The 23,191-nt window shown below is 41.4% G+C and overlaps 1 protein-coding gene across 1 annotated transcript in view; it reads right to left on the minus strand.

Moving 5' to 3' along the window:
- Positions 1 to 23,191, minus strand: part of adamts3 (ADAM metallopeptidase with thrombospondin type 1 motif, 3) — a 173,955-nt gene that overhangs the window by 23,193 nt on the left and 127,571 nt on the right. The window contains exons 14-19 of the mRNA XM_079516259.1: positions 21,341 to 21,474; positions 20,739 to 20,862; positions 11,997 to 12,077; positions 6,826 to 6,989; positions 4,120 to 4,276; positions 1,209 to 1,341 (exon numbers count right to left, since the gene is read on the minus strand). Coding sequence (XP_079372385.1) covers positions 1,209 to 1,341; positions 4,120 to 4,276; positions 6,826 to 6,989; positions 11,997 to 12,077; positions 20,739 to 20,862; positions 21,341 to 21,474 — 793 coding nt within the window. The remainder of the gene's footprint in view (positions 1 to 1,208; positions 1,342 to 4,119; positions 4,277 to 6,825; positions 6,990 to 11,996; positions 12,078 to 20,738; positions 20,863 to 21,340; positions 21,475 to 23,191) is intronic.

Here is a 23,191-nt window from a genome sequence, read left to right on the forward strand (position 1 = left end):
TGAAGCTTTTGGTCGTGACCAAAAGCTCTCTCTCTCTCACACACGCACACGCACACGCACACACACACACACACACACACACACACACACACACACACACACACACACTGTTGTCACTGTTGTCACTGTTGTCACTGTTGTGCTTCACATGACATCACAATATATATATCATAACTGATCTGTCTTTGTTTGTTTTGAAAAGCGAAAAAGACATATAAAGCTCTTTCCTCAGCACCTCCTGAGCAAAAGAGCAACCTTTTTTGTGAGGGAATAAAATATTATGATTTTAAAGTGAAAAAACAGAGGTGCAATTTAATGCCAGATCTACATGGAGGCTGGATTGTCCTACTTCATGTTTTTAAGATAAACAGGTGTGAAACTGGAAGCATTTCTGTTCCCATTCCTCAAAGGAAGGAATAGTTAGGGATGTTGAAAAAAGTTGAAAATCGACTCGATTTTCGACTCATGCCTTCCGCGACTCAAAAACGTATGAGTCGAAAAATCGTTTTTATTTTATTTTTTATTTTTGCCCTGGCTGCAGTTAGAGCGCCATCGTCCAAGGGTGTGGGGTGAAGGGGAAGGGTATCTTAGCAACACTGAATGCTCTGTCCCATTGGTCGTGTGCTCGTATCATGAGCCAATGGCTGCAGCTCTGAGCCCCCAGACCCCAGGTTCGCATTGCTCACGCTCAAAGACAGGTCCGCTCTGTTCTGAGCTGTGAGCGCTCTTCTCTTCTCGTGAAGAAAGCAGGACAGCGTTGTCAAATAAATCCCGCCGTCATTCATACTGTATTTATTCCCCGACCCGACATTAAAATACGGAACAACGTGCGTCCCGTATCAGTTCATTACGGGACTTGTGACAGGCTGCTGCAGACACTTGAAAGTTGGGACTAGCTGATAGCATAGCAGCCGATAGCGCCGCTGCTCCTTCAGTGTCGTTGTTTACAAAATAAAGTTTATTTTTTATTATTGGGCTTTGATCATTGATGCAAATTCTAAACATATGGATGCAGCTGCAGAAGTTGTGTTGCTTAAAGGAATGCATAGTTGCGTTCTCCTCAACTGCTGCGCAGCAACAACAAAAATAAAAAAATAAAAAATAATGGAAAATAAATAGGAAAAAAAGTCGATCGACTCGTCGATTTGCGGCCTCGATTTATCGATTGGCCAAATATGAGTCGTTTGGCATCCCTAATAGTTACTCACTCTGGATGTGTGCAGTCCTGCAGGTTACACATTCTTCGGATGGGCTTGGGCTTCTTGCTGTCATCACAGTACCCTCGTTGAACCATCTTGGTGTCGCCCTTCTTTCTGCATCCATACTTGGTGTACTGAAACCCTAGAGAACAAATTGAAGCACGTGTGCATCAGTCATCATCCGTGTTAATTTTGAATGCAAATTTAGTTTTGTAGTCTTTTGAATAAAATTCGATTTAGTTTTAGTCACCTTTTTGCCATCTGAAATGTTTTAATTTTATTTAGTCAACTAAATCTAGTAATCTACAGTTAATTTTGTCGACTAAAATATATTTTAGTGAGCCATGATGTTGTCGTAATGCCTGATTTATACTTGCTGTGTGTCGGAAATAGCGGAGTGCGACACCCAAGCTCAACCAGGCATGCAATGGGCTCCAATTTTGTCGCAGCCTTTACCCGCAGCGCGGCCCGCAATTCAGCCGCTGCCCGAAAATTACGAATATAGGAGCTTTCTCTGTCCCTTAATGGTATTTTCGTCCCACGTCACCCGCTATATTTTTTGCCGACACCGGTATTTGCGCCTAGAGGTGTGGTCTTGGGCGTGTTGGCACGCTTTCCCCTAAATTGCTATTTTGGTCACATACATTTGGGAAGTCGCTAGTGGAGTTTAAAATCACCCATAAGCCGTGCCAAATTAGTTCGGTAGAGCGGCGCACGGCACGCCGCACGCGCCTCAATGGAGATGCCTGCAGGCACAGACAGGCTGCCTCATCTCTCCTTATTCTCCTATCTCTTTGTAATTTTCCTATAATCAGCAGAAGTCGAGTGCCTGCCACTTCCTTGTGTCCATTGTGTTTATATAATTGTATAGTCAAATAAGTTATTTGTGCGCGATTCCATTTCCAGTTCATGATCACCCCAGCAGCAAATGGGGTTTATTGAACTTTCCTTTTAGCTTCATACCGTTCCGTAGAGATGGCCTACACGCACGATGAACTTTTAAAAATGAGCAAGATATGAGATTATGAGCAAGATAAGCGGTTAAGGGATCTCTTAAAGGGATCTCTTAAAGCCAAGACTGGTGATTGGTTAAATGTGGTTTAATTATTGCAACGCCCAAACCACACCTGCATAATATAACGGGTAACGGAGGTGTTTAAGGGATTTAGACAGGTAACCAAAATACTAACTTTAGTGGGGGAACACCCTTTCCCCACTCCTAAAACCCCAAATAGTGGCTTTAGAAAGATGAGACAAAAATGGAGCCCAATGTCTTGGATCTCTTCTCCAATCTCCACTAAACCATCCCTAACATTTTCATCTACCTCAGTTTTTATTTGTTGGCTTAATATATTTAGTTGTAGTTTTAGTCATCATAGCTTTTCAACCTTTTTTCATCAGTGAAAAAGGTTTTTCCATTTTGAATAGAGTTGAGGCCTCCAGCAATTTAGCATTTTAGTTTTTTCGTTTCAAAGCAGAGAATCATAGCTACAAATATGGAGTGATATCTTGCAGAGATCAGAGGCATGGGACAACGAGCCAAGTCATTGTTCTTTGGTCCCATTTGTAACTCTCATGGGCTCTACTGATATACTGTCTATTGGCATAATACCTTACATGAAAAATGTTGCTACATAAACATGGTGATTTTAGTGTTATAACAGAAACTTTTACACAACAGAAAAGTGAAGCTTTTGGTCGTGACCAAAAGCTCTCTCTCTCTCACACACGCACACGCACACGCACACACACACACACACACACACACACACACACACACACACACACACACACTGTTGTCACTGTTGTCACTGTTGTCACTGTTGTGCTTCACATGACATCACAATATATATATCATAACTGATCTGTCTTTGTTTGTTTTGAAAAGCGAAAAAGACATATAAAGCTCTTTCCTCAGCACCTCCTGAGCAAAAGAGCAACCTTTTTTGTGAGGGAATAAAATATTATGATTTTAAAGTGAAAAAACAGAGGTGCAATTTAATGCCAGATCTACATGGAGGCTGGATTGTCCTACTTCATGTTTTTAAGATAAACAGGTGTGAAACAATTATATAAACATACAAATATGGAGTGATATCTTGCAGAGATCAGAGGCATGGGACAACGAGCCAAGTCATTGTTCTTTGGTCCCATTTGTAACTCTCATGGGCTCTACTGATATACTGTCTATTGGCATAATACCTTACATGAAAAATGTTGCTACATAAACATGGTGATTTTAGTGTGTATTCATTCATTCATTCAAGTATGCTCTACCACAGGGGTTCTCAACCCGTGGGTCGCGACCCCTCGGGGGGTCGCCAAACTATTTTAGGGGGTCCCCAAATTATTTTCAAAAAAAAAAAGAAAAAAAAAAAGATGTTTTTTTAAATTTCATTTTCACGATTTTTCAAAAATAGCAGACCTACAAGCTCGTAGCGCGCCACTCGGTGGCGCGCTATGAGCTTGTAGATCTGCTATTTTTCAATAGCTAAATTATAACAATGCTTAAAACACCAAAAGGGGTTCCCGCCCAAAATGGTTTAAGGTTATTGTAGCAGTCAATTTATATTGGGGGTCGGGAGGGGGCGGGGCAGGGGTCCCGAGACATTGCCAAAGCATTTCCGGGGGTCCCCGGCCAAAAACGTTGAGAACCCCTGGTCTAATTGATATACTGTCTATTGGCATAATACCTTACATGAAAAATGTTGCTACATTAAACATGGTGATTTTAGTGTGTATTAATTAATTCATTCATTCAAGTATGCTCCACCATACAGTAATACGGCATCATCAATACATTAGGATTCTGGCACAATTATAAAAAGATACACACATGTCCGTACATCATGTAATGCGTGTTGTTTTTCCTTTGTGTTGTGTAGCTTGAATACTGTAGCTGATTTTAAAAACACTGTACCTCCAGCACATGGTTTGGAGCATGAGGACCAGCTCTTCAGTGCCCACTCATATGTATCTTCCTGAATCACATTGTTGTTGTTGATTGGCACTGAATCTTCATGGATGATGTACTTATACATGAGTGTTGACCTGGTTTCATTGTCCTTTGGTATAATCTATAAACCATAAAGCAGAACAGAATCCATTAGGATTTGCATGAGAATGTTAAATGAAAATACTGTAAATGGATGCAGATGAACATAGAATTTGTTTAATTTCCACAGACATGAAGATGCTTGTCAGTGTTTTGATGTAGAACACTGCCCTTGTGGTTTTCAATAAGAATGACATCAGGTTAAATATTCACACATGTCTTGTTATTATTACCATATCTGCTAGTCGGGCATGGGCCATTGCTTTTGTTCCTGTTAATGCTAATATAGCACCGAAAGTCTGACGTCAATATCGGTAGAGGGCGCACCACGGGTTCATGTACTTTGTATTTGCATTGTAATCCCCATAGGGGGATTTTAGATCGCCTCATATAAGAACTGCGTTTGAAAAACAAATCATCCCGGCCGTTACACTCATATGGATATGAAGAATCAACTGACTGAGAGAAAACACTAATATTACTGCTGCTGAATTAGTTACATTTTCGCTAGAAAGAGACTGTATCAAATATGAGTGACTGACTGCCGTAAACGATACAGAGACACCTCCCCGACAATATCGCAGAGACAGTTTGTTTATTTTTGGACCACAATTCTTATATGAGACGATTTTAAGCTGACCCAATGGTATTCTCCTTAGAGAAAGTACTTCCGTGAACCAGGGGATGAGCGAGTGACGTCAGGTCTTTGGTGCTCTATTACTGTAAGCATTACAATACATTTTCAGTTTGGGATACTAATTTTATCCAATCGGGAGAGAGAACCCCACAAAGATCGTTTATCAGCTTTCAAATAGTGTTCCAATTCCAAATTTGTCTGCTCATTTTTAATCTCTTCATCATAATATAAAGCTAGGAGGCGTTTCTACATGAAAGCCCCCATACTCCCCGACACTTCCAACTCCTTCCAAATGTACCCATCACCTGGCTATGAGTGTAAATTGATTATGTATATTGTAGAGGCTACTTGTAGGCAGGAAGGTAGTTTATCTCGTTAGAGAATTTGTTAGTCTATGAATTTCAGAATTGATTGATTGAATACTTAATTAACACATGGCAAACACTGTAGCATCTTGTCTGTGTCATTGCACATATGCATATATTAAAGCGGCACCATGTAACTTGTCCAATCTGTATGGTAGAGTTTGTTAATACAATATAACTTATCCAACTGGGGCGATTCTATTTTGTCTCCCTGCTCTTCGATTGAGACATTTAGATTGTGTCAAAATTGTGTCAAAAATGTGTCTCACCTACAGTAGACAGGATCTGACATGAAATTTGACTTGACTTATGGTCAAGTTTTATCCTCTGAGGAAGCAGGCAGGCTCCATTGGCTCAATGGTAAAAAAAAGATGTCAGCACTTGCGCAGGAAACCAGGTTTAAATCGGTTACATTTAAGCTAAACCAAACACAACCAATTCATTAATGGAGAGAAATAGCACAAACTTTGTTAAGTGTCTGTTGCCAGAAATTACAAAAGTTCAGAGACACATAATGTCAAAGCATGTCAGAGATTGATTAAAACAAACAGCGGCAATGTACAACTAAAGAGCCATTGAGATGTAAGTTTAATTGTTTCAACGAGGGGACTGAAGCGCTATACGTTTGTGTGCTAAGTGGAGTGCTGATATTGCAATCCTCTCAAAGTGGTTGTGTTGCCACACACCTCAGATCTCACTTTCCATTCAACGTTTCCAGCCACACAATTTCGGTCAGGTAACTCTATCTGGCTTTACGCTGATTGGATCACTCAACAGCGTGCATGTACCACTAGGCTACAAGTGAAGCCATCGTCATTCATTTCACACCCCGGTGTCAAGCATTTAAATGGTGCACTCGACCACAGCATGCTCACCATCTGGCCGCTCTCCTGCTGTTGTTCCATGAGTACTCAGATTATTATAATTATTTATTTTTACCTCCCCCTGGCCAGCCGGGGCGCCTGATGGAGGGGAAAGGAACTGGTCGGAATAACGTGTTCCTTCCACGCGCTACGTCCGGCCAGGGAAATTCCCCCCTGTCAGGTGAAAAGAAGCAGCTTGGACTCCTCATGCATAGAAGGAGGCATGAGGTCAGTCCGCTGCCCCCCCAGGTTGGCAGAGGAAGTGTAGCACCCAGGATTACATTAGATAATTGGCACTGGGTGAAAAAACTGGGTTACAAAATCGTGGGATAAAAAAAAAATAAGTAAAAAAAAAAGATATAAAATAATTTTCAGTAAAAGTAGCAATCCATATTTTAACTTTTTTGAGTGGTGCAGCCACTCCAAGGAACAGCAATGTCCCTATGTCCATCCCTATGTCCGTCCCTATGTTTAGGGTACCAATAGGGGAAAAAGTGGCGCTGTTGTGCTAGAGAGTGTGTGTCGTCTGCTAATTCCCCCACACACTAACTCTGTAATTTCTCGACCGTTTCGGACGCGGGGCGGCTCGCCGGAACCAGGCCGGCACCCAGGGTGGGTCTGGAGGTTCTGGGGACCCACCCCCACACGGAGTTGCACCACTCAGTTCACATGGGTGTGATTTTTTTTAATGTTCAATAGGCCTTACCAAAACCACCACAGCATCGTGCAGAGGTCCGTCGGTGTGCACAGTCTCGACATCGTCTTCGATGATGTAGTCCCACTCTACTCCCAGGTCTATGAAGCTTTTGGATTTGGCCTCCTCTCCTTTCCCATTCAGAAGGTAATGCCCTGTCGCCTGATTCTTGATTGCTGTAATCAACCATTTGTTAGGAGGCACTGACAAATTTGCAAGAGTTTCAATTCTAACAATGACAGCTGAAGAGAAAGTTTAAAAGTATCACAACAGGGTAACTTTACAGTACTTTTTCTAACAGGGTAAACTTAGCCCAGCAAATAGACAGACAAGTCAGCCAAGACTTCAAGACAAGTCTTGCATTTAGTCATCCATATATGTCACTTCATGGAAGATATGGCAGTGACATGTAAAATGGATGCTACATGCACACAGTCAAAGTTGTAGTGTTAATTTGACCCCTGAGAGTGCAAAACTGGAGCTCAGGGTTACATTAAGACACTACTGTATGTACTGTGTACATATACACGACTACAGCACAAGATCTTTCCAGAAGCTGAATTGTACAGTCTTGCCAAGCACAAGTGCAAATGTAAATTTTTCCCAGAATGGAAAATATCACTATGAATAATGTTTCCAAAGTGGGAAATAGCATTATATTATTCATATACACTTCATTCATATAAGCCCTGTGAAGTTAATACTGCCACAATGAAAGGAATGAGATGGAATGAGAAGTGGGCATTTGTTTTGACCTTTCCATCTTTTCATTAAATCCCCCTTTCTAGGTGAGTTCTCTGAGAAAAAACAAACCATAAATATTGTATGCATTTTTCATGTAACTGCTTATTAAATTGGAACTTTTCCATAGTAAGACAATAGGTATTTATTTCCATAATATTCAAGGTATGTAAAAGGTTCGTTAAAAAGGATAGGTTATGAGGTCACATCTCTCTCTCTTCTTCTTACAGGACTGAATCATGTGCAATTTGCAGATAGCAGATAGAAGTACGGTATGTGAAGTACTACATGTGTAAGAATAGTTATGCCGCTGCCTTTTACTTAGGTTTTTTATTCTTGTGCTGCACTCTGGAACTCTCTCCCCTTGGAGATTCGCCAGACTCCTACATTGGACTCTTTCAAGTCTGCACTTAAGAGACATTTGTTCACTTTTTTTGGCAACTAGTTTGTTTGTTTTGTTTTTTGTTTTGTAAAGCGTCCTTGGGTTTCTTGAAAGGCGCTATATAAATCCAAGTTATTATTATTATTATTATAAATGTATTATTGTGACCGAAGGTCGCAGTTAACCATGGAATCGTGCATTTCCCGTGTGTTGGTCGGGCACCATATATGGTGCCCAGGTTTTGTGACATCATGTGACATCATCAGGGATGGAGATGTGGAGACCCTGATGTCATAGTAAATGCGACGCTGTCGCAGTTAAGCCCATATATGGAGATCCCTGATGTCATCACTGGTCATCACCTGAGTGATTATGAGTGATTACTTTTGTTTTGTAGGTTAATGTAATGGGTATTGTAATTTTGTTGTAAAAATATTATTAGTATACAGTATATTCCTTTTTTGTACTTGATGTACTTGTGTTTTTTTTAACTAAAGTGTTACTGTATTTTTAGAAAAGTCTCCTGTGGACAGGTGGTGAAAATTAGCACTTGTGCTAACACACTGTAAGCAATGCATCTACAAATTGTACAATTGTGCAATGAGCAATGTGATTGTGATGTCCATATCAGATAAATAAATAAACAAAAACTAAAAACATCAATATTGGCCAACAACTCTACATCTGACCTCAAACCTCATTGTCTTGTTCTATGTTTTTCTCCTTTTTGCCTCAGGCTAGTGTAATAATGGGATGGGGGATGCACAACAAATACCGAAACTAGTATGATATTGATTGAACATATGAATATTGCACTCAAGTTAAATGAATATTTGTAAATAGGACTGCAATAATCTCTTATTTTCTTTGTGATAATTACTTTTTTAATTAATCGAGAAGCATGTTTTTTGAACTGATTAACCACTATTTTATACTGCGTTGCATGGTGTCATGCTAAAATAGTGAAAATAGATGAACTACAAGCTCACAATGCATCGCATCATGACACGCAGTGTGCTTGAAATCGATTAGTTTGAATAACTATAACTAACTAATCGATCAATTGAAATTCATTAGTTTGATTGTAACGGTAACTGTTAAGGCCTCATTCACACATAAAGAATGCTCTGTGCTCTGCCTGTGTTTGATGGCCGCCTCAATGCTTTTACAATGGGAGTAACATGGTTGGACCAAACATTTGTGTTTGCTGGCTGTGTTCTGTCCCCCTCCCCTCCCCATTAAACACAAATATTTGGTCAAACCATGTGACTCCCATTGGAAAAGCATTGAGGTGGCCATCAAACACAGGCAGAGCACAGAACATATGTTCTTTATGTGTGAATGAGGCCTTAGGCCCTGTACACACATATCAGACGAACATGCTCTGTGCTGTCCGTGTTTGGTCAAACCACGTGACACCATCAAACAAATGTTTGGTAATTTTTTTGTTTTTTTAGGCCACCACAATGCTTTTCCAATGGGAGTTACATGGTTTGACCAAACATTTGGCCAAACGTTTGATTGCTGATTGCTGGTGGTGTTCTGCCCCTCCCCCCATCAAACAAAAATGTTTGGTCAAACCATATGTGACTCCCATTGGAAAAGCATTATGTTGGCCTATAAAAACAAAAAAACGACCAAACATTTGTTTGATCGGTGTTTGATATGTGTGAATGAAGCCTTAGGGCAACAGAACTGTTGCAATCAAACTAATGAATTTTAATTGATTTGAGAATAAATTCAAATGCTTTCACAGTGGCCAGGATAAAACTAAAGGTTAGATGGGTTATTCAAATGGGTTGATCAACATGGTTAGCCACTTATACCCTGAAACCCTTACAGGGCTCTATACTACAGTATATGACTTTTATGTTTTCGCTCTACACACGTTGTGGCTTGGAGATAAAAAAATATATATATACTGGGGTTTAATAAGTGGTTAAAACATTTCTTCCTTTCGTTGCTGTTATGGCTCAAAATGTTGTATTTTGTAGTTCCAGAAGTTAACTTCCCCACAAATGAAATTGCTACAGTGAATTTAGTTCAACTACAAGCAAGCTACTACAACATTATTTTTACGTAACCATCCATCCATCTTCAACCTCTTATCCAGAATCGGGTTGCGGGGTAAGATTTCCAGTCTTCCCTTTCCAGAGCAACATTAGCAACTTCGTTCTGGGAGATCCCAAGGAGTTCCCAGGCTAGTGTGGAGATATAATCCCCCAATCTGTTCCTTGGCTGGCCCGGGGTCTCTTCCCAGTGGGACTTTTACGTAACCTAACAATTACATGTTTCCGATGAATAACAGTTTAAATCCAAATTTTATTCTGACCCCTCCACGAAAAGGCCTAATTGTCCTGACCCCTTATCCATCATGTATACATCATGGATAATTAGTGTGGACTTAAACTGTTATTCGTCTATAGTATAGTATAGTATTATTATACTCCCACTAGATACACTGACTACATTTACAATGACACCCGGCATCCCTGATGACACCACTTTCCTCCTCCAAGTCTATTTTAAGATGATAAATCCAGAATAAAAACAATTACCACATTGGAAATGAATAATAGCTCAGTAGCTCAGGGAAGGGAAGAAACAATTCCATATTATCACTGTTTTACTTTAGAAATGTGAGCTCATTTCCCATATGGCATGTTAAAAAAGAAATTGCCTTTCCTAATATATTTAACACATTATTCAGTGCAGTTGTGAGGGAAAATGTCATGGGGGTGGCCTTGCTTAATTTGTCAAACTAATCCTTTTTGACACAATATGGAATAATATGGAATATGGAATCAAGAAAAAAAATGCTACAATGCATTTGCATGATTTACTTGACAGCTAAATATTCATGTGAACCATGCTAATGTTGCTACGGTATAGGCCGACCTCACCGTCAAACTCATCCCTTTATAGAGCTTTACGCATTCTCTTTTGTCACTTCCGAGAACTCCAGCTGGGTAACATCTAATTGAAGAAATTTAAGTGGGCTCTGCTCATAAATGTATTTGTTAGAAATGCCAAAGACATCAGGTTCAGCAGGGATGAACCCAACAAAATGACAGCAACTATTGCTGTTGAGCCATGGGTCAAACATACTTTTAGGGGCGCACCATTTAACCCGGTCGATGCCAATTTTTGCACACACTCCCTGGATGCCAACGATGAACCTCTGCTCCAAATTCTCCAGAACGGCCTGTTATAGAAAGTTTAAAAAATATATATACGCTTCTTGATTTATGTGAAAAATTTAAAATATTTGCAACCTTACATAATTTCCTGAATACATTGAGCTTTTGTCTCTACTGTCTCTACTCTCGCTTCTAGAGTTAAATGGATGTTGCTGTGTTCCACACAATCCACAGTTTAAAATGGTGGGATGACCTCTTCTAGCAGACCTGTTTAATGAGCTGAGGGAATGCTTCCTCAACTACTCTTTTAGTATCTCTATTGCACTTCACAGCATTGGCAACCTTATAATGTTCAAGACAAGTTCCTTTAAGGGATTATTCTGTTATTTTTGTTCCTGGAAGGGGGCCGGGGGAAATTGACGAACTGAAACGTGTTGTAAAAGGCAGATAAATTGCCTTTTGAAATGTCATCTTTTATAATAGCTTTTTTATGAAAGGAACTGCTGTAGAAAACAACCTCTGTACTACAACTCTCAGTTGTTTTAATTCAAAGCTAAAGACCTTTCTGTTTGCCACTGCCTTTTACTGCGGTTATTTTAATCATTTCTTCTGCACTGTCATTTTTGTAATTATTTTATTTTTTATATATTTTTTATTGCATTCAAATTACCTTTCATAATATTGTTTTATATTTTATATTTGACAGTCTCTTGATGTTCTGGGTCTTAATGTCTTACTGCTTAATGGTTTGTGTAAAGCACCTGGAATTGAGCTGTTGTCCCGGAACTGTTAGACAAGGAGGATCTAATTGATGGTAAGGCCAGGACTGCACGGGCAATTTGGGCATCAAGTCAGCCTATGCTTGTGTTTTTGTGTCTTGGCATGACTAAGTATCAGATGAGAGAGAGAGTCACACTTACCAAGAATTTGAGGGGAGGCCTCATGTTCTTGGATGATCACATGTCTAGCGCCAGGTGGAATGAGAAACATCTTAAGGTAACCTTTGCACGTGTGCAGCAGGAGCAGCAGCAGCAGCAGCAGCAGCAGCAGCGGAAGTAACAAGGGTTAGAAAAGATAATAACAGTGATTTGTGAGTGAGCGTCAAACAGCTATCATCTTATTTGCAGAGGTGGACATCACACATATACTCCAGAGGCTTTCTTCACTTTGCTCTACAAAAGCTGCAAGACTTGGAAAAACAAAACAAAACCAAAATACATACAGTATATACAGAATATGCCAGTGGTTCCCAAGCTATTCTTGATCACTTGAAAATCTTAAATGTGTTCACAGCCCACGCATCTGACCAAAGTGGTCAGATTGGTGCAACGTGGCCAATTATTTGGGAGACACTTGCAATACCCCGGCGGCCCATAGTGGGCCTCAGCCCACAGGTTGGGAATCACTGTATATGCATATTTACAGCAGTTCTCTCCTGGCCACAGAAGCCTAGAAGAGATGGTTGAATTGAAACATGACATAAAGGTTCCTCATTCATATATAACCACTGAAATGTGCAAGTGACTGTTATGATAACATTGGGTGAACTTTCAGAAAAATAGCAGATCTACCATGTCACAACACATCACATTGGGACACGTTGTGAGCTTGGAGATTTGTTATTTTCACCAAAGAGATCTGGCGAAGGGGGAAAAAGTAGGGGACCCCTGTCAAAAGAGTAGGGATTAAGTGGTTAAGCAAACATTATGCTATGAAATATGAACAGAATGAGAAGGCCTTTAGCCATATTTCAAATGTTGTATGGTAGACAACTTTTGCTCTCTAGAGCTGCAAAGTCGCCTTTTTTTTACCAAGGATGTCCACCAGCTGCAAACCTACATGACTCACCAAGTACATTTCTAGAGTCCTCGGTTTCATTCAGATACACATTTCGAGCTCCTTTGGGCAAGAAGAAGGCTCCTCTCGTCTTCCCTTGAAATGGAATGAACCAGTTAATTATTTTTTACACATTTTGCTTCTGCCATTGACACTTACAACGATGTCACCCAGAGGCATTTCTCATTTGTATAGCGTAGGGAAATCAACTTGCGTCAGACAGTCGAAGCACACTGATTATTGTGTAGTCAAGGCTGAATGGCAAAGCTCTGGCACTTGCCGGGCAATCAGCTACAGTGCCATTATTACTTGCCATTTAGCTTTGACAGGCAGACACCAAACCACTGTCGCCTACTGCGGAAGCACTGGGGAGACGCTTGGGGTGATTATGAAGGCAGCCGGCACTCTTTCCCCGAGTTCACATGATGTGAACTACAGGTGCAAAAGTGGCAGATGCACGATCTGTATCACAAAGATAAAACAGCAATTGGACAAAATTGCAGAAACAGCAGGCTTTTCATCTGTGAGAGAAACAGAGAATAGCCAATGATTGTAACCAACCTCACAACTACCAGGTGTCCTTAGGTAGGTGGAAATTACTGTTGCATTTAATGACACATTAGTGAAGGCATTCACCCAGTGCTTAAAATCAAAAGAAATGTATGTGTACAGTAGTAACAGTACATAGTGTGTTCTTACTTTTTAAGTCTATCTCTCAGATACAAAAGGGTAGTTGTAGACCTGCCAACCTGCATGCATTTTTGCATAGAAACCACGCAATTCTAGGTCTCACTACTAGGGATGGAGCTCGTTAATTTTTATTGATAACGATCACCTTATCGATGAGGCTTATCGAGCCGGGTTCTTATCGAGCCCACTATCGAGCATTTTCTATTATTTTGTGGACAGATGGGAGACAATACATTCTGAACAGAACCAGTATCTTTTACTATGGCCTTCAAATACAGTACTTTTCTAACAGACAGAAGGCTTGACCTTTTTACCAATAAGATAATATTAAAGCTGCTATAAGCAATAATATGTCAAAATCTTAATGACCTTTTTTTGGTCAGCAATGGGTAGAACGCTCCCAAAAAAATGTAGTCTCGGTGACACATCTAGGGGCCGCAATCTGCATTCAAAGATTTTCCTAGAAGCTTTGTCATTGGTCGAAAAAAACTATCGCAATAACTAACCAATCAGGAAGCAGACAGGCAAATCGACCAATGACAAAGCTTCTAGGAAAATCAGTGCAGATTGCGGCCCCTAGATGTGTCACAGAGACTAATTTTTTTCTGGGAGCGTTCTACCCATTGCGAGCTGTCTGAATACAAAAAAAGAAAAGTCATTAAAACATTAACACATATTATTGCTTATAGCAACTTTAAAGAAACTGTTAACTGGTTCATATATGTACCGCCACTTTAAAAGCGTAATTGTGTTTACCCGGACAACGCTGGTTGGCATTTATTTCTTAATCGGCTCTTGTCTTAATTGTTTAAACATGACCGGGCCACTATGCCGCTATGCTCAATAACAAGCATGATAAGCCCAAAGCTTATTGATAACGGGTACTTAATAAGCTTCTTATCGGACAAAATGCACAATGACAACTACGCATAATTACCATTAGCGTTATTATGGATCCCACCTCAATTCTAGGCGTTATTATGGATCCCACCACAGTTCTAGGAATGTCCCGTTGTGATTGGCTGGCCTGGAAAAGCCAATTGAATGGCGTCCTGACAGCCAATCAGCGTTGATGTTATTCGGCGGAACCACACATTTTTTTGGGCTGCAACCGTGGAAAAAACCAAACAACAGACCCTTTGCAAAGACATAGGAACTCATTTTGCTCCTGATAAATTATATAGTAGCAGGAATAATGTTAAATATATTGAACCGAGCCGTCTTGTCTGAACGAGCGGGTCTATTTGGTTACACTGCCAAAGTTAAATTACGGAGCCAGCGAGCGACAGTGAAGGGACTTTTTACGCATTTTACAGTTTACACCTCATCTACACAGGCAAAGAGCGAGCGTTCCGATGGCGATATTGTGCGGGGGAAAAAATCCTGATATCACTCGCATGACTGTAGTAAGGCCAGGTACCACACAAGCTGACTTCAGGTCAAAAATACAATTTTTTCCTGTGATGTTATTGGCTACTGTCTCCAGACGCTTGGGCAAGGACCTCCATGTGAAGGCCAGACACTTAGCCAGGCATGGACCAGTGGCCTCCCCCTGGGTCCCCTGCCTGGAACCAGACCTCCATGCCCCAGGTGCACACACTGACAGCCAGGCAGGGACCAGGGGCATCACCCTGGGGCCTCTGCCCGGCCGAGAGCGCCCACACCCGGGAGTCTCCGGGGGGACCACTCCGGGGGGACCAGTGCCTCACTCATCGTCGGTCCCGGAGTACCCACCCCCCCATAAGCACTTATATTGATAGACTATATGTTAACTCAGTCTGAGCAAGTAGCCTATATACAGTATAATAATTCTTCATTAATGCAATGTACTACATTTTTGGTGTGAAACTTTCTATAACATAACATTCCCCTTCACCAAAAAGGCATGTGGGACCCCAAATTCACAGTGGGGCCGTCAATGTTTTGGCACGCGCATGGTGGTACTCATGGCAATATCCCAAGGTTGGCAGGTCTGTAGTCGTGGTATCACACTACCAATGGAGGGCCACAGAGCTGTAGTTCTGTTAACCCCGCTATTATTTTGGCCCCAAGCACTAAAGCTGCAATAACTCTCAGGACTGCTCACTAGCGTTGAAGACTGTTACTGGTGACAGACAAACAAAACATACTCATGACACAGCACACAGTAGTCATGAGAGCAAAGCTGATTGGATGATTGACCAGAGACGGGATTGGACAATAATGTCTAATACATAATATTTGGACAACTCAGTGCTACGGAAAAGAAAACAGGAACAGCTGTTGTTCTTCATTCCAATGTTTCTACAGCGTGTTAGTCATTCATCTAATAATCTGCCCAAACTACAAGCAATCAATCAAACAGAGAACACTATGACATAAAAGACGCTGCGAGAGGCTCAGTAACACTGGATACTTGCATATTGTGTTTTCCAACATAGGGATGTCTTTATGGCATCTCTTGCTTAACTGTTTTCCTGTTAAAAAAGGTGAGTGATTATTGTTAGAGACAGGAAGAGACGGGCAGTAACCATGGTGAGTCAATCACAGTTTCAACTAGGTGTATCCTGTAACAATTGAAGCCTTCACACATCAATCTTCATCAGTGGTTCTCAAAGTGGGGTCTAGGGACCTGCAGGGTTCCTTGAGGGGGTTCCAAATGAACCCTTACGGGTCTGTAACTCTGAGGTTTGTACACACTCAGAGTTTGTTATGGAGAACCTATAAATAAAATGCTTTGTGCACCATATCTACACGTTGCAATAAGGCATGCAGTACAACTGAGCAATATGCCAGCTCCTTTTCCCCATAATGGTCTCAAACTGAAAAACCTTTCAGCTGGCATTAAAGTTCTCTGTTACCGTATCTGTGGACCATAATCAGTGAAAAGGGGATTTGAGATGGCATCATGAAACCAGTATGGGGTGTAATTGAACACTTCCATCATTCTCTTTGTTATTACAGCATCGTTCACACACACTTCATGCTTAAAGTTAACTTAAAGTAGTCAGTTAGCTTTGTACCAGTCCACAAAGCATAACAATTTAGGCATTTAGCAGAAATTGTTACCAAGAGAGAATATTTATTTTCCCTCTGTTCTGTGTGGATCCAGAGAACAGCTAATGACTTGAGCACAGTTTCAGTGAGAAATTCATTAAGTATTCCAAGTTCCAACCATGAAATCCATCCAAATGCCAAAACACGTAAATACTACAGTTAATCTCTCCATTCAATGGTTTTCCAATGTGCACACTGATTTTTATCTCCTGCCGAATGGACTGACCACTATAACAAGAATGATTGTAAAATTAGCAGCCTCCAGTGTAAGTGTAGTCATCATCATTTTTCGTAGTAGTCTCCACTTCCCAATCTTTTCTAGATCAGGCAATGTAAAAGATTACAATGCATTGTTGCGTAGCGACCCATTGTGACTCGTGAGCTTACATCTGCTATTTTTGCTAAATTGCTTAACCCATTCAGGCCTGACGTCGAAATTAAAAAAAAAAAGTTTTCTAAATCATGACAATTTTCGGAAAGATTTGAGGCACATTTTAACGATTTTTCAAAAATAGCAGACCTACAAGCTCATAGCGCGCCTCTCGGTGGCACGCTATGAGCTTGTAGATCTGCTATTTTCCAATAGCTAAATTATAACATAATGTTTAAAACACCAAAAGGGGTTCCCGCCCCAAAATGGGTTAATGGTTAATGTGGTTAAACGCTAACGTGACATGGATGCGTTCCAGGTCTCAATGGGATGGCACAGGGATGGCAGGATAGTCCGGCAGCCAACAGGGTTCTTTTGTTTAAAGTGGGAAAATTGGTATAGTCTTTTTTATTTGGCCTTAAATATTGTCTATACATTCATGAATGCCCTTGCTGACTGACTTATAGGGGTTTCTTGTGACCCTTCCGTTAACATCCTATGACAGGCAAAAATGTAGGCAGAAATGTCAAACTTTCCTTTTGCTTTAAAGGGGCATTCCACTCATTTTCAACATTTTACTATGTCATTAATATACCTTAGAGCTGTTGTGTGGAAATAATAAAAAAGTCCCCCCCATTCTGTGTTTCCTAGAACTGCAATTATGAAAAAAATCATTAACATGGTGAAACACATCTTGATGACATCATCAAGATGTGTTTCACCATGTTAATGATTTTTTCAGACCTCTAGTTCTAGGAAACAGAATGGGGGGGACTTTTTTATTATTTCCACACAACAGCTCTAAGGTATATTAATGACATAGTAAAATGTTGAAAATGAGTGGAATGCCCCTTTAAGTAGCATGTGACAAACTAAAAACACACAAGTGGCTATGGCTGTTTATAGCCCAAGGAGTGTATTTTGTGCAAAACTAATGCTTGGAATGGATTCAGAATCATGAAAACCCCCTAATGTCACATGCTACTTAAAGCAAAAGAAAAGTTTGACATTTTTGCCTGCCATAGGATGTTAATGGTAGGGTCACAAGAAACCCCTATAAAAAAAAAATCTCAATACCGACAGCCGGTCAGCAAGTGGAAGACTATATACCAAATCTCCCACCCGTCCACCTCAGCTGCCAGACTAGGGTGAAAGTTGGTAGGTATGTAGCTAAGGAAGGAGCCTATCTCCTGTTTCTGTAGCATGAGGCAGCTTGATGTACAAGTAAAGTACATCCCCCAGCCATGATACTAATTTGTCACACAGGGACATGCGATCCAATCGATCCAGCTCAGATCGGTGAACCAATAGGATCTACTGGCTGTTTTCGCCGGCACCCGCCCCTCTATACCAGAAATCACACAGGCTGGGGCAGGCTACTTCTTGGCCTACTGGCCTCACGCATGTAGTTGAGATAAGGCCCCCGTCAGGAGATCCACAGGCATGCCGTTATTATTAGAGCCTGTCTTTTTTTCCCTTTTTTTTCCTTTTTTATCCCACGATTTTGTAACCCATTTTTCACCCCTGTGTCAATTATCTAATGTGATCCTGGGCTCTACACACCCTCCGCCGGACATGGGGAGAGCAACGGACCTGAACTCATGCTTCCTTCATGCCTGAGTGTCCAAGTTGCTCCTTTACACCTGACAGGGGGGAGTTTCCCTGGTTGGACGTAGCACATGGAAGAAACACGTTATTCCAAACAGTTCCTTTCCCCTCCATCAGGCGCCCCGGGTGGCCAGGGGGAGGCAGTTTAGAGACCAGGATTACTGCATGTTTTTTGTGAGGGTACCTACCCTAGGGGACACGGGGAGAACATGCAAACTCCACACAGAAAGGCCCTTTCGCCAACCCCGCCTCGGGTATGGGCACTGATGACGCGGAGGAGGAAACACGCCGCCAGCACCAACAAGACAGGCATTAGAGCCTGTCTTGTTGCTTTCTCATTTCAACTGTCTGTCTCTCAGGCCTGCCATGTCTGCAGTAGTGTCACGTAGCTAGATCAGAGATATCCGCATACAGATACATCTGGGGAAATCTAAATTCAATGTAGTTGCTAGAACAGAGGCAATAACGGCATACACCCCTTGTTTTGATCCTGATACTGTGCCAATATGAAGGATCACCCTGAAGTGTTTGTGTTTAGATTTCTGAATTGTTACCCCACAGTTCAAGCAGATACATTGTTTTACTGTATAGTAGATGTCACCAGATGTATAGGTAAGCGAAGATTCAAATAAAACCTAGTATGTAAAGCCTTGTCAGTGTGGTTCAAAGGTTGTTACATTAAGGGTTAAAATAAGAACAGCAACAAACTAATTGTCAATTAAGTACTTGCATTTATAAAGACACAAAAGGAAAAAATCAAGAGAAATTTTTTTTTCTTTTTGTAACAGTATAATTACACTGAGAACAAAATATAACCGTGACATTATTGCAAAATACGGAAAACGGTCTTCTGATGTAAATGGCAAAAGGTCTGCTGGCGTGATATTTCAAGTCTGCAGACAATAATTTCAAGTACACCCAATTAATACAGTAGGCGAAAAAAGAGAGCTACTGTCAAATACTGTTAATTTAGTGTTAATTTATCCAATTGTGAATTTGAGCTGAGAGTGTACGAACGTAAACAAATGGGGCCTTGTGCATGGTTGAATTTGTACACTCTCGTAGTTACAAATTGGAGTAATAATTTGATCACTCAGAATTTTACACTGAAAGTACTCCAGTATTCTGTACTCCAGTATTCTGTTGATGCTGACGCACCTGACACCTGTAAATGGTGCATTTATATAGGCTAGAGAAATTTGTATTGGAGCTACTGGTTTATCCACTTTTTACCAGGTTCATGGCTAAAAAGAGTTCCATATCAGAAAAAGAACAGTCCTTCAGGTATTTATTCAGGATTATACAACAGGTAGTTCTGACATAGCAATCAGGCTAGTTCAAATAGCTTTCTAAAACGGTTAGTCCCAATACTTGATTCTGATTGGCTGGTTACCGTCACGTGACCGTTGTACATTTCACCGATAACCCACACCTTCAATCACTTTATATCATTCCCAGCTGATTCCGCAGCTCTGTAGCTGTACTGGAGAAGGGGAGCGCTTGATTGCCTTACAAACCCATGCCGTGCGGGCGTCTAAGCACCGCCCGGCTCATATGACTGTGAATGTGTGGCTCCAGGCAGCCCCGTAAAGACATCAAGCGCTATTCTCCCGTCACAAAACAAGGAAGTGATGTGGCTTGCTCTGGGGGCGCAAAGGGTAGCTACTTTTGTGAATTTAATAGTTTTATTATTAGGTTAATATTGCTATATGTTTGTAACCGTTTTAGAAAAGCAATAAGCCAATGGCTGGGAGGGTAGAAGACCCTCCGCTGTCGGGTCTGCCTACGCCTCCCAGCCATTGTAAAATACCCGGTAACCTGAGACCTCTCGTGGCTTATTGCTTTAATCTACCCGTGCTTCCAACAAGCATGTCAGCACACCGTGCTTCCAACGAGCATGACAGCAATCAAAAAACATCAGTGAAGCATCACTGGCATGTCAATGATCAAGATAACGCACACCCTGGCGGTACCTCTCTCTGAATAAAAGTACCTGAAAGACATTATTCTGAGAGTGCTGGCAGTATTTTTCTGATACTACAGCAATGAGCACCATCATTATTACAGAAAAATCTCCATTCAGCAGTTTCTGCCTTCAATGCTGTGTGATGTGGGACCTTACCAGCTTTCTTGGGCGTGCGGGTGAAGGATCCTTTAACCGTGCGGCAGTGAGAGTTGTCTCCTCCACAAACCCCACACTTGTCTTCAACTTTGTTCGAGCCTATTTCTTTGTCACAGCCCACTTTCTGGGAATCAAACCAAATCATGCAGTTAAGAGTGAACCCTGGTTAGGGAGCAGAGAGGCATTTCTTTATCTATGGATTTGTAATATCCTCAACAAGCTGTGCCCACTATCGACTGTTGGATGAAATGGATTCAATTATTGGATTGTTAAAGACTGACTGGCCGCAACTTTCTGTTTACAGATAGTGGATGTAGTTGAAGGAAAGGTCTATCTATCTGTTCACAGAAAAATAAAGTTTAGATTAATGTCACTCTCTCTCTCTCTCTCTCTCTCTCTACCATTATATCTTCAAACATACACAATCACATGCACACACACACGCACGCACACGCACACACACACACACGCACGCACGCACGCACGCACGCACGCACGCACGCACGCACACACATTGGTATTCTTTTCTTGTTTTAACCTTCCATTATAGCACAATAGTAACAATAATGTCCGCCGTTCTTGGAATTTTTTAGAACTCTTACCACGCATTCTCCTCGTACACAGATACTGTAGGCGTCCTTGTAGGAGCATCGTGTCCCATCATGCACTAGTTGCTTCATGTAAGCCACATCGCCCGACTCTTTGGACTGGCAGTACAAGTGGCATCTCTTGTTGGCTGAATCAAGGCCAGAAAGAAATGGGAAGCATTTATCAGAAAAGGCAACAATATAATAAAATAGTGGCTATACTGCACAGTTCCATACTGCTGTAATATGATGTGTCTTCCTTTTTTCACATTATTACACCCCACACACACACAGTATCAACTGACTCAAAGGAGCTCCGTAACAAAACAATTTCAATAGGCCTACTGCAGGCATTACTACACTAAACAACGTTGGATTCGTACAGTGCAGAATGCAGATAAGTGTATGTTCTTATTATAATTGTGAGTTTTTACAAGCTCACACCGCGTTGCACTGCGAGTAGAAGGCTGCCGAGTGAGCAGCCCCATGCTAGAAATATCCTAATAAATAAATAAAAAGGTGTCGTGTCTTGCGGGGGCAGTTTCTCTATGGGACTCTAGGCTAACTTGCCTCTAGAATGCATGCATTTAGGCATACAAGTGATACTTTGCTTTTATATAGGCTATTTTTATGTGCTGACCAATGTTGGGGACACATGCCTACATATTTTATCTGAGGTTTGGCCTTCTTAATAAATCTACGCAAGCCGTACACGACCATGAGATCTGGCGCAGCTTTTTGCGGAGTTTCCGACCAACCAACGTCAGCGTCAAGTTCACGTTCAAGTTCATGAATTCCCACGTAATGTGGGAATCCACGTAAATGCCTGTCTGCTCACGCTCCGCTCACGTAACGTCACTTTATGAGCGTAAACGCCGTTGTGAATGAGGACCATAGGGTTTTCAGAAAACTGTCAGGATTTAGAAGACATTTGTAGAATCATCCTCAGGTCTAAATGGGGTAAGAACCTTCTCGTTATAATAGATACACGTTTTAGAATCATGACATTGTTTAAAATAGTGTGTTAACATGGCTGTGCTTTTGTGTTTCCTCATAGACCCTTCTGATGGTATATGGATGCAGCGTCTTTTTTTTCTGAGGAAAATGCGTTCTTTTAATTTCTCGCCTGTAATGATGACTCTATTCTAGAGAAGTTTTATTGAATCTGTTATCATGTTTTGTATGGTTGCCTGGTACGGTAATCTGACCCTGGCGAACAAGAACAGGCTCAGCAACCTCGTCAAAGTGGCCAGTAAGATTTCTGGGAGAAACCAAGCCCAACTCATAGAACTGTACAAGAGGCAGATGTTTAAGAGAGCCTCCTCCCTCCGGTCTCGGATCACCCACTTAGGTCTGAGTTTGAACTGTTGCCCTCAGGTTGTCGGCTGAGGGTGCCCACCACAAAGACTAATCGGTTCAAACTATCCTTTGTCCCGGCTGCTATTCAGCTGCTGAACAGCAGATAGCACTTTATTCTTGCCTCTTTGCACATATTGGCCATTAACACCTTGAGGGCTCGGGCCTATTTAATCCATTAATAAAATGTGCCCATCATTTATAGCGCCCGGACCACTTTTACCGGCGGACCGGAAGTTGTTGTGAATGTCTGTGTAGCAGCTAACAATAGCCACACCACTCTAGAGTCGATCGACAACAACGGGAGGTAAGACTAAATCTATCGCGACTAGCGACTGGACCGCGGAGCGCCGTCTAACACAGGATCTTTTTTCATAATTAGCGAGTTATGAACGTTTTAAGATTTTCGTTGTCGTCCGCTAAACAGGCAGGGAACATTTTCGATGACGTGTCACTGTTGTGCAACACCGAGGATTGGGCAACAAGCGCTCCTAGGCTGTGGAGCGATGC

Source organism: Electrona antarctica, assembly GCF_951216825.1.
Source record: "Electrona antarctica genome assembly, chromosome: 12".
Taxonomy (NCBI): Eukaryota; Metazoa; Chordata; class Actinopteri; order Myctophiformes; family Myctophidae; genus Electrona; species Electrona antarctica.